Source organism: Homalodisca vitripennis, chromosome 6, assembly GCF_021130785.1.
Source record: "Homalodisca vitripennis isolate AUS2020 chromosome 6, UT_GWSS_2.1, whole genome shotgun sequence".
NCBI lineage: Eukaryota > Metazoa > Arthropoda > Insecta > Hemiptera > Cicadellidae > Homalodisca > Homalodisca vitripennis.
Window position 1 is genome coordinate 109023469 of NC_060212.1, and position 13226 is coordinate 109036694.

The 13226-nt window shown below is 31.2% G+C and overlaps 1 protein-coding gene across 1 annotated transcript; it reads left to right on the forward strand.

The window, feature by feature from the left end:
* Positions 1–2371: 2371 nt before the first annotated feature.
* LOC124365507 (piggyBac transposable element-derived protein 3-like) lies at positions 2372–3577 on the forward strand. The gene has a single exon (XM_046821491.1). It carries the CDS (start codon positions 2372–2374, stop codon positions 3575–3577), a length of 1206 nt encoding a protein of 401 aa, XP_046677447.1.
* The last annotated feature ends 9649 nt before the right edge of the window (positions 3578–13226 follow it).

The window sequence follows — 13226 nt, forward strand, 5'->3', positions numbered from 1 at the left end:
TAGGTGTAAAGTTTTGTAAAGATGACTTAATTGTTAAATAATGGAGAAAACGCTTTGAATGCCCCCTCCATTATTTCATAGAGTTTAACTGCAGTTGGAATATACTACCACGTTACAAATTGTTCAATGAATGCATTTAATGAGTTATCGAGTTCATTGGAACTGTGAAGCTAGCAATAGTGGCGATCACTGCTGCTTCACGTAAACCCCGTCGAGTGGTGCCTCTGGTTATCATAAACCAACAAGATGTCATACGGTTATCAGTGCTGCCACCTGCTGATAAGGTAACACTGTTATCCCACCATCTGACCTTTGCTGCTTCCATTATATGAATGCTGCCTGTGTTATTTTCACCGTGTGGATCGATATCAATGTTCATGTAAAAGTCTTACTGATTTATAGTCATGGAACTTCTGTTCTAAATTTCGCAATGAATTAATTTTACCTTATTCCACGTTCTCTTCAAATTTAATCTAAGCTGGTTTTCATTACTGTTTAAAATGAAAATTTCATACTTTTAGTTCTTATTTCTTGGAGTGAAGAAAAGGCTATCAGATTTTAAGAGATGGTTTGGAATACAAAGAGAACTAACCAAGTATAGATGTGTTCTTAGCAAAAACTAATTTCAGGGGCAAATCCTTGAAAGGAGTATGTAGGTATTCCAGATATATTAATTTATGAATAAGTCCAATAAAAATAGCCATGCTAAAAGCATATTTTATATGTCTGTGACGCAATGTAATAAATATTGAACAATAGGAATAGTACAATAGGAATTTTATATTCCATAGTGTTGTATGGAATATAAAACTCATACTCAAGTAAAGATTTCTACAGCCATCCATCCCATTAAGTCCAATCCCTCAGTGTAAGTACTTTATTTTTAAATGATGTACTATATCTACAGCCGATTACTAAAACTCCTCACTAATTCCGTAATTATTCTGAATCTACAATCTAACTTAATATCAGCTGATTGTTTATAACATATGTAATAAATATACTAGCACGCAACAGTGACAATTTCTATGCAACATTCCGAGTATTTTATTGAATAGTTCCAATTATATCATTAACTCTCGAGCAAGTCCACAGCTTTTTTAGTGAAATCACTTATGAAGTACGATAGTCTCCTGTTTTTTTGATATGGAATTAGTCATGTATCATTCATCAAGTACCAACATTTTAGTGTTCGTGGTTAAAAAGATCAAACTTTAAGCAAAATGGCGAGTAATTCTTATTTCCTGTTTTGTGCTTCAATCCATTTGTCGTCTATAAGGAGACATAAAGCACAGTTCTTGTGGGAATTTTTCTAGACATTAAGAAAGTGTTGGCTACCCTGTTTCTTAGTTCAGTGTAAGTCTACAGAGATAGCAGCACCTACCAGTCCACCTCTCAATCTAATATTTTGCTTATTTCCATTTTCTGCATAGCTTCAAAGATGGCGGACCCACCTCGATCACGTTTTGCCGGTTCTCATTTAGGTAAGACTTTTTTTATGGTTTTATTATTACAGTGAAAATTGATTCAATATTTATTTGGATATCTTAAATATATCTACTATACAAACATGTATTAGCTGTCACTTTATTGTAATTCAGAGTCGTTAAGTAAGCCTAGAAACTTTTATGTCACCTCTAGGAGACATTTGGACTCAAACTGACTTGTGTATCAGTTTTCACTGTGAGATGTTATTTTGTTTGTTATGTTTTCTATTACATATTTGGCAGGTTTAAATTGTTACAATATGATACAAAATCATATATTTCATGAATTAAATTGCTAATTTATATTATGTACCAGTAACTATCAATAAATGACAACTAGGCATTCACTGTTTAACCATTTATTCTCATTTTTTACAGGTTCACAGCGATTTGTAGATTTTTTGGACAACATTCTTGACGATAACGTAAGCTAAGGTGATGCCTATGATGACGAAGACGATCTGGACATTGATCCAACCTTTGAGCCAGATGAGGAGCCTACTGAAAACACAGACTCTGAAATTGAAGAAATCTTGGCTCAATCAGGAGATTCCCAATTGGTAAACCGACCTTCAACTTCAGGTAACGCCAATAGATTTAGTACTGAAATGCCTGGGAGATATCACTGGAAAAAACTGGATGATTTTCCCCCTAATCCTCCTGCTCCAGAGTATGAGCCACGGCCTATGACTGCTGTTAATATACCTCCACATGAATATATATCAAAATATATACCAGACAATATATTTCACACTCTTGTTGAGCAGTCAAATAGAACATTTTTTGCCAGAATGGGAAGAAACCTTGACTTATCTGTAAAAGAACTAAAAAAGTTCTTTGCAGCAACATTAATGACGTCCTATATGGGATTTCCCAGAATTAAAATGTATTGGGAGAAAAAAACTAAAGTGAATAGTGTTGCTTCTCTGGTTGGGAGGGACAGGTATTTTATGATTAGATCTCACCTCAAAGTTGTATATGATAATGACATTTCTAATGAAGAAAAGGCTAGTAATAAATTTTGGAAGGTGGGACCTCTGCTCAAATCAGTCAGGACTGGGTGCGTACTCAATCCAAAGAGTGAAACCGTTGCAGTTGATGAACAAATGATCCCATTTCATGGCCAATCACCAGCTAGACAGGTTATCAAGTCAAAACCAAATCCATGTGGAGTTAAGAACTTTGTGATAGCAGCCCCAGATGGTCTGCCCTTGGACTTTTTCTTTTACCAAGGGAAAGGTGATCCTATTGTCAATGACACTCGTTTCGAACACCTAGATGTTGGAGGTAGAGCAGTCATTAGGCTTCTTGAAAACATTCCGCAAGGAGTATCTGTGTACATGGATAGATATTTTAATTCCACGCATCTTTTAGATCTCCTTCACTCAGAAAAAGGGGCAACAGGGACTGGAACCCTAATGAAAAATAGAATTCCACAAGATTCTAAGCTAAAACTCGACAAGGATCTAAAAAAGCAAGGCCGGGGATCTACTGATCAAAGTGTGAGGTCTGATGGTCAAATAACTGTAGTAAAATGGTTTGACAATAGACCTGTGATTTTGATGTCTAGCAAAGAAGGCAAGTTGCCAGTTGATCAGTGCCGGAGGTGGTGCAGAAAGACAAAACAGTACATTTCTGTTGTTAGACCTTTGATATTGAAAGAATACAATAGCAAAATGGGAGGGATTGATCTCTTGGACAGATTCATAAGCTACTATCGAATGGCGGCAAGAACAAAGAAGTGGACGATCCGTGTAATCAAGCACATGATAGATTTTTCCATTGCTGCATGCTGGGTTGAGTACAGGCGAGACCAAAATGAACTTGGGACACGCAAACGAGACATACTGGATTTGATGCAGTTTAGGGAAAAATATGCAAACTACCTTGCCTACGGAACCAAAGAAGAGTCAGATGATGATGATTCAAACTTTGAAAGTACTCTGCCTCCTCCTCGCAAGAAACCTAGAGTAAGCCATCCTCTAGATGTACTACGAACTAAGAATACTTTGCACTTGCCAGAAATGCCAACACCTGCAACCAAGAACCGTTGTCGGTTACCAGGGTGCTCACAAACACAGCAAGAATAAAGTGCTCAACATGCAAGGTTTACTTGTGCATCCAGGAAAATAGGAACTGTTTTAAACTTTATCATGAGCTGTGAATATGCTTATATTTTCCTCTAATTGAATTTTTGTTTTGTTATCAGAGAAGAAAATTGTCTACAATTTTTATACATTATTTCATAACATCTAGTTATTTCCAAAAATGTGTGCATTTTAGTTTCATGTTACTTGCATAAATACTTTTAGTAACAAACAATTTATTATAAAAAACAGTATTTTTAAAGTTAGAGCTCTTTTATTTTCCATGGTATTTGTTTACTCTGAAGTAGGTTGAGTCCAAATGTCTCCTATAGGAGACATTAGGTAGTACAGATACTTGCATCAAAAATATTTTTTAAATATTTTTTTTGTTCCCTACATTTATTTAAACATAAATCACACACAAAAATTGAAATTAAAAATAAAAAATTTCTTCAGGACTTAGGAGGTTAAGACTATTTCTAGTTCGAATAAATTATATTTGGGAAACGAAATTATATATATATATATATAACTTTGTATTGAGGTTGGTTTATACATATACATATAGATATTGTTATTGAAAATTCAAAATTAAAAACTAAAATCAGAATTAATAATACCACATTTCAATAGTAATATTATGACAGTTGTCGTCCATCCCATATTACCATAGACTCCCATATTTCATATAATATTTTTAAATAAACAATTCAGTTTAAGAAAAACTAATAATAATGCACGCATGAATATAATGATTAATATAATTTAATATAATTTATAATATTTATTACATTTAAATTAATTTATCGAAAAAAGTCATTTTTGTTTTAAGTTATTCGGAATGATTTTGGTTATTGTTGTTTGGTCATGCATGTACAGATAATGATTGCTCAGAATTTTGGTGAACGTTATTAATCAATAATTAGTTGTTTTAACTCTTAGAAACGTAATGTTTTATTTAACATAACCTTTAAGAAAATGTATATATATACCGTCCCACAATGTCTAAAGAAGCCAAATTCAATACTCTAAATATGCACATTCACAATTTTGTTCCTTGTAAAATCCAGAATAAACTAAATTGTTTCAACTCACCACCGCTGCTGTCAATAATAAAAGTTAAGTAATACTATTTCTCATTATTATATGCATCAAATAATGACAGTTGTTATTTAATCATCCAAATATAAAGTAATGTCACATTAAGTGTCAGTGATCGTATCAGCTGTCAAAAATAATTCCTATCTTTCTAGCCAATAGATTTTTTTAAATTATTTATAAAGTATTTGTGACAGGTATTTCGGAATTAAAATTTACCTATATTGAAAGCATCCTAAGTAATGCTTTTATAAGTTACCCGCGGCTTCGCACGCAATTTTGTAGGTTTTACACGTGTATGAGCTCTGCTGGTTCCAGAGAATTTGATGTACGATGCCTTGTTGAGTTTGCCTTGTTGAAGTGATCATAAAAATCTGTCAAAATGAGTATATTTATTTCAATTGTCCGGTGTTATAATTTTTGGTTTCATATCTGATTTTGTCTTGTTTCCCGATCAAGAAGATATAGCCTATATACGTAAACAGGTCTCAGAAAACAACTTCTTTCAAAAGACAACTAAGATCGGTTTTATAACAGTTTTTAAATATATGGTAAAAGTTTAAGTTTAATCTCTTTAATATCTAATAAATACTTGCTAAAAATGTACAAATAAAATTATTTGCACTAAAACTTTAAATGTTTCTATCTGAATATTATCTTACTCTGTGTTGAACTGTTACTCAGTGGTAGTAGAAAAAATTTAAAAAATAGGTGTTATTACTATCATGCTTTCATACAATAAATCAAAATAACTTGAAGATTGTTAAGCATATTACTGTGGAGTAATAAAACAATGTTTAAAAAGAATACCAAATAGAAGTTAATGTAGTTTATATTTTACAAATAAATTATGGTACAATCATCGCTTGTCCATATTTGGCCATGAATATATGCATTCAACCACTGTTTGCGTCGGAAGCAGGTCGAAAATCAAGATGTATTTGAGGTGATTCTCTCAAGTTATTGAACAAGATATTGTAAAACTGTGAAGTTCTTTTCATACCTTATTTGCTTAAAGTTTATTATTGCCTATTGGAGGTTTTGAAAGCATAATAGGATTTCGGACATTTGCCATTTTTATATGAAAAACAGATGCTTAGATGTGTCACTCGATATTCTCGTTGTATTATTCATTATTGTAACCATTGTTCTAATGAAGTCTGTTGTAAAACTATCAAGATGTGATACGGTAAGTGAGTGCCTACTCTGATGAAAACAATAGAATTATTCAAGACTAAATCTAGGTTCCATGGCTTTTATCCAAGTCGTTTGGCAACTCCTATTGTCTTATATCGCAAACTACTGTATTTGTTTGAAACCTGAAACACTATGTTACTTGTCGTAGTTCTCAGAAACAATCTCAACTCCTGGCCATTCGTATAGTGCGCCAGTTAAAATAAGATTTGCATCTGATTTTAAAATGGGTGTTACAGTTTATTGCAGCTTTTGTACTTGCCAATTATCATCTTTCTATAAATTTTATCTCAATATTATCAAGTGATATTCATTTACAATTAGCTGACTCCCATGGTGAAAATGGTAATACATGCAGATATTTCATAGTAAAATGAACTAAGGGTAGTAGCTCTAACGTTAGAGGGATATTAAATATGAGCTTAGTCTATAGAACACATTTTAAGTTGTTTTTTTAGATTTTTAATGTGGATGGGGGAGGAAAAACTAAAAATCGCGTTTTCAAACTTATTCAAACGTTCCTCTAAAACTCATCTCTAGATTGTCTTGAACAAGTTCTGCATATGGCACAACCCATTTCTGGGAAGATACTTTACAGATTTTTTGTTGAAAAAATACAGATTTGTATATCTTGGGTGCCCTTATTTTTATAATGTTTAACCAACATTATATATAGAAACAGTCCTAAATTAATGTTTACGATTTATGATAATTGTAGTCTCTAATATTATTATTTACTGGTTTGCTTATTTAGTTTTGCAAGATCTAAGAAATGTTGAATCGACGATAGTTTTTTTTGAATTCTGGAAACGGAATTAGTTTAAATACACATTATTTTAAACTTTAGACTAGTAAAAATGTTGTATTTATTTTCGAAATCTTTATTTGGCATATTTTTCATAAATTTGTTCTATCTTATTTGGTTTCTTGCCTTGAATTTGTAATAAATTAGTGATTACAAGTAAACAGTGTATTCCTTAATTAGTTAATTAGTTAGTTAGTTAGGTAATTAGATTAAACTACTGTATATAGGCTACTAGGATATTTGATTGCAAAATATCCAAATTACTCAAGAGGTGTTATTTAAAACCACTGATTATTCCATATACGATATATATATATATATATATATAATTTAAATAAAATTTGAGTGGCAAAAAGTACTTGCTCCGCCGTGACTCGAACCCGGATCTCTCACTTGCCGGTTGAATGTGCAACAATTACACCACAGAGCCCTCACTTTTTACAATTCAATTATTTTGTATTTGGCCGTATCTTTCACATATGCGTTTAAATCACTAAACTAACATATGATCGGAAGACCATATATATATATATATATATATATATATATATATATATTGGATTTTTCAGACACTTGTTTTAGTAAAGATACGACTTGCGAGGATCTTAAATGTTATGGGTTACTGAAGTTGATGCATTTATTTCACTTTTTACGACTTAAGTTGTAAAATTAAGTTTATTTTCAGCTGTTAGCTTTTGGCGTTAGAATTATTCAAAAGCCAGACTTTTCTCACCTAAAAGAAAATATGACGAGTAGCTAAAACGCTAGTTTTTTTTTAAATTTATACATTTATTCATGGTAAATTTGCAGCAATTAAAAAAGAACAAATGTTGAAATTAATATATCTTCTTCCAACCGGTCCTCGTTAATAACAAAATTGGAATATTATAAACATGCTTCCCTTCCATTTTAATTTTAAAATAACTCTAGCCGTTGAGAAAACCGTATTTCAAAGAGCATTAATTCTAATGTCTGCGTTAATGTAATACAATGATGAATGGAGTATTTTAAAATTATCAGGAGTAGTGAAAGGTCAAACCTAATCAGGCTATGACTTATAATGACATAGTTTCCGTATTTACCATGCCTTATTTTTATTTAGTAATTTTTGTTGGATTATGTCATTACAGCAAGTGATACAAACACGCAGCACTTAAATTGTGAAAGTCTGTCAGACTTATTCTAGGAATACCGTTTTTCAATTTTGTTGCAGCCTTAATCACATGTAATATTCATAATTACTTTTTCACACAAGGATTACAGTATTATTTTAAAGTTAATTGCATATTTCATACGCTTGTTTAGCATTAACCAATAATTATACCCACCGACTCAATTACCATCCTCTCTTTATAAATTTACCAATATTCGAAAAGATAAAATAAACTTTCAATTACCGTTACAATATTTTATTTTCGTAATGTTAATGAAGCACACTTTTTATCCACAAACTTATTATATTTCGTAAAGTTATATTAGATATTCCGAAATCCAATTTTATAACAAACCATAGTTTTATTAAATCGATAAGCAAATTATCCCTGAGAAAGAAATAAGTCGTAAGTCACGCTAGTCTTGAGGAGGTCGAAAAAAGACGGTATGATAAGGATTAAAAATATAAAATGTTCATTTTATTTTCAGATAATGCTTACATTACCTTTTCACACTTGAAATCAAACGTCAGAAACGCAATACATAAAAACACAGCATCCGCAGACCATATACCATTAAGATGGCGACTTTTAGTCGCTTTATATACTTGTCTCTCATTATTATAATAGAAAACATTTAATTCCATTTTTAACTCTTTCTGATAACTTCCCATTTCGACTTCCGCCAAGACTATCACAGCTGAAAATAGATTTATTTTCTAGGAACACTTTCTATACCGATTTATTTAGGAACCAGGTTAGGGTAGAATAGAATGTGTTTTATTTCATAACAAAAATAAACACATTTCTTTTACATCAATTAGTTACATAAATGCTCCCAGATATTTTAAATTAGATACATCATCAGTACATACACAATTTATATGACAGAGGCTGTTGCTTTCCAGCAGTTGTCAATGACATTTTTAAGTAAGAGTAATTATTTTAATTTTAAGTTATTCTTGAGATTAAATAAAAACACAAATAATTTTATGACTGAAAAAATATTTAGATTTAATCAGAATATTAATTTATTTAAATCATCGTATATAGTTCACTGCATCATCAACTTGAACCGCTCCTAAAATACGCAAAAACTAAAATGCAGTTTAATTTAACCTTTATTCTTGTTTCCCTAAACGATGAGAAATATTAGGAAATTCTTTATAATCCTTTCATCCTCAAAAAGGAACTTTTAACAGAGAGCATTTACTACAAAGTCTAAATGTAATTGTGAAAACTTTTTATAATATTATGAGGCTGAAAACGTCAATATTTTTATAATCAGATTTCTATATTAATTTATCATATACATTTATTCTCAAAATACAGTTCAGTTCGGTACAAAAGCGTGCATTAGAAAGAATAATAGTAGTATTATTATAACTATCGCATAAAATAATTGATTTTGCGTTCATAGAATGTGAATGCCCTTCAAAATATTGGCAATGTGCTTTGTTCAGTATACAAATACATATAATGTTTGATGAAGATGCCATTTCTGTACCTAAATATGCCATTTCAATACAAAACACGTGTTAATAAGAATAATATACCTTTAAAAGTTGTAATGTAGTAATGGTATATTATTCCTTATAATTGTATTACACACTTTATTAGGTATTTTAGTAAAACTCCTAATGACCAGTATCCAAAAAATATTTCAATTGTATTGACATTCCAGGAGTATTCCAGAATCCAAGTGCTAAGTTTTACGGTATCAGAACACAACCTGGTGATTCTTGAAATCGATAGAAGAAAGTAATCGATCGTGAGCAGTGCTAATTTTAGTGGAGTTCGAAATAAGAAAGTACCAAAAGGTTTTAAAATATTAGACAAAATTATCTTGCAGAATATATTTTTCTAGCTTGTTACATTCAAACTGACTACTGGTTACATAAATAATAGATCTTCAAACAAGTAGGAAAGGAGACTGCATATGGTTAGTTGACTCATATACGTTACTGTTGGTTGGTTTTAAGTGTATCAACCTCAAAAAAATATGAACCGAGGAAAGAATTTTCTATTATTATTTTTAACCCTTTCGATACCCTTACATTTCGCCTCTTCAAAAAATTGGTCTAATGATTTAAATATAAACCAGATTGGAAACTTAACAACCGGCAAATCGGCTCTCGGCCTATGGTAATTACAGGCTCTAGTAATTACTCTACTCTAGTAATTACAGCTAGCTACATCATGATTGTACAACTCTTTTCCGCACCGGATGTAAATCTCCTTGTTTTTCAACGTTTTCGTTAATTACAAAATTGTTTACTTTACGACGACGATCAATATTGACTTTAACTGCTAAGATAAAATCAACAGTATTAATAGTAGTAAATTCTTGTTTATTTACTTCGTTAAATATTACCCAGTAATACTTCCATTGTAATATTCTTAAATTAAGTTTATAAAGTTTAAAATAGACTTACAAACAAATATTTATGAAATACAGCAACTTTTAAGGATCTAATACATATCTCAACATTCTATTGTTACTCTAAGAATATGCTTTTGTTGCCGTGAATAGGCATCATTGGTTTAAAATTTAATCTTAAGTAAAATTCTTAAGATTATTTATAAAAATTCAGTTTTTAACAAATATTCATTCCAACAACAATTCTCAAAAGAAATACAATCATACTAAAATTTATTGCATTAAAATCCACAATTTTATAATTAATTCTATCTCCTGGAATTAGCAAAAAGTTTGGAATTTTACGTTTTTAAATAGCTTTGAAAAAATAGTTATGTATTGTCATATTTTCACTAAATATTTACCTTACACGTAAATATTTGGCGTATGAAGAACAATATACCTATACACGTGTTTCTACATTTATGGCCTCTTAGACATCGTTACTAGTATATTTTCCCGATTTATCACCCATTTTTTCATATTCAGTGAAACAATTAATGCATGTAAATGAAATAATATTTTGTCCTCAAAATTCAATAGTAATTTTGTATTATCTGTTGAAACTAGTAATTATGTTTTAGCATAATTATTTTTCTATCAAAGAAGAATTGCAGAAACAGGCTTAAATTGTTATGAATTTTCAACAATATTGTTGGAAATTTATTCATATAGGTTAGAAATGTCTTACATTCTATTTTTGTAACTTAAACTCTATAAATAAGAAATTAGGTACAAAATATAATATTATTTATTACTTATAAAATAAACTAAAAGGAGAAACTAATTTGGTTCCAAACCGCAAATACTGTTTCACCCTACATAAAAACAATTTAGTATTAAAGCTTTTTCCTAGTATTACCATATTATATTTTTCAATATATAGAGCACAAATGGACCTAATGAATATTAAGAATATATGTCAAATTGGGAAAGAATTCTAAGCGTTCTGTGTCAATTATATTTACTTTATTATTACTTCGGGCCAGTATAATTTTCAAACGGCTATACATCAGTAAGAAGCTTGGATAGGATGTTAAAACTTCATTAGTTCTTACATGTCATAACAAAGCTTTTTACATTTTCACAATCACGATAATGTGCAAGGTTTATGTGGACCCTTTCAAATCGCGTTTCGTTTAAATCAGTGTAAAATCGTGTGTAGTTAAGTATTTACTCCCACATGCCGATTTAAAACGAAGGTAGGTATGTAGTTCGCGTAGTTACGCCGGTAACTCAGACCTTGCGGTTAATGCTGCAAGCCGAAGCCTATTGCGTGCCGCTGTTATCGCTTTCTCGACATGCAACCTGCAATTTCAGCTCGCAGATTCCACAACTTTATATCCGAAAGTCGACTGTTGTTATTTTGAAAAGTTGCTAGTTGTAAAACTATTCTCATTTTATTTTTGGTGTTTGTTTTATTTTTTTTATTGGTGTTCTATTAGTATAAGGCTTTTTACATTTTTAAAACAGAAACGATTAATGATTACAGCCTTTTTTACTGGAAATGATTCTAAGTAATTCCATTTAAAAGCGTTTTATAGTAAACTAGCAGTTACTCGAGGCTTCGCCCACAATTTCGTAGGCTTTGCAAGTGTGTGAGCACTGCATTATTTTCCGACGCCAATGTTGAGTTTGCCTTGTTGCAACGATCAAGAAAATATGCCAAAAAGTGTACATTCATTGTAATTTACTCCGGTCTTAGTATTTGTTGTTTCATAGTTACTTTTGCATTGTTTCCAGATCAAGAAAGTACAGGATACGAGGATAAGCCTACATCTGTCAATAGACAACTAAGATGGGATTTATTACATTCTTTAAACGTATAGTAAAAGTTAAATATTAACTTTGCATATTATATGTAATAATTTATATCTTCTAAAAATAAACAGGCAAAAGCATATTTGTAATACAACTTTAAATTTTCCTATCTGCATGTTTCCTACCTCTATGCTCAATAGTGAGTGCAGAAAAGTTAAATCTGGAAGTGTTCTTAATATCACGATTACACTCTGCTTTCTCACTATTAATGTAAAAAAGTTTAAAATAGTGGTTCAACTCATCAAGCATATGGTTTTACTGTGATAAAACAATGTTTACACAGAACAGTTGATTACATTAACAGGCTCTTGCAATAAATATTTCGCAACTTAGAGACCAAGAAGAGATTTTTCGCCACTTTAGATCCCAGTGGGATATAGCCCGGAGGGATTTCCAAAATAAAAATAGTCCTATATTCATACCAGGAACCCTAAAAATGTTCATGTACAATTTCAATACAATCGGTTGAATAGCTTACGGGTGAAAGTAAAACAAAGAAACACAGTTACATTCGCATTTATAATATAATAGGATGTTACAGCTTGATTATTCTTAAAGAATTCCAATATAATAAACTTAAAATTAATTGTATTTTGTAAAATATGCCAATAAGTTAATCTTAATATCATTACTAATTTCATCATGACCTACAAATTCCTGGAAATTCCAAATTCATAATGTAAGAAAATTACTAGAAATGTGTTAAAAGAAAAACTATGAGTTGTAAGCATCTAAACAAATTTTCCGTCGTTTATTTATGTTTCCAGATATTAATTTGGCAGTATATAAAGCGTATGAACATTTTAAAATTACAAACACACATTTTAGAATAGTTTAAAACTTCCGAACCTAAACATATTAAACTTAGGATTATAAACCATACGAGACTACACCAAAATCCATTCAATCCTTAGGGCTATCTATCATCAATACCATGTTTCCCTTACCCTGTTCCTCTTCGATTAAGTGACGAAATTTTAATTCTTCTACTACATTTTATTCGTCCCCACAGTTGACTGTTATTGACAGTAACATCTCCCAGGGGTGCCTACCTATAGTGAAGATGGCCCCGTCTAGCACCAAGGTGGCGGAGCTCTCGCATTTCCTCAGGATGCGGTTGCGGGGTAGCGGGGGGCGGGGGCCTGCGCCAGGGGGCGGCGGCTT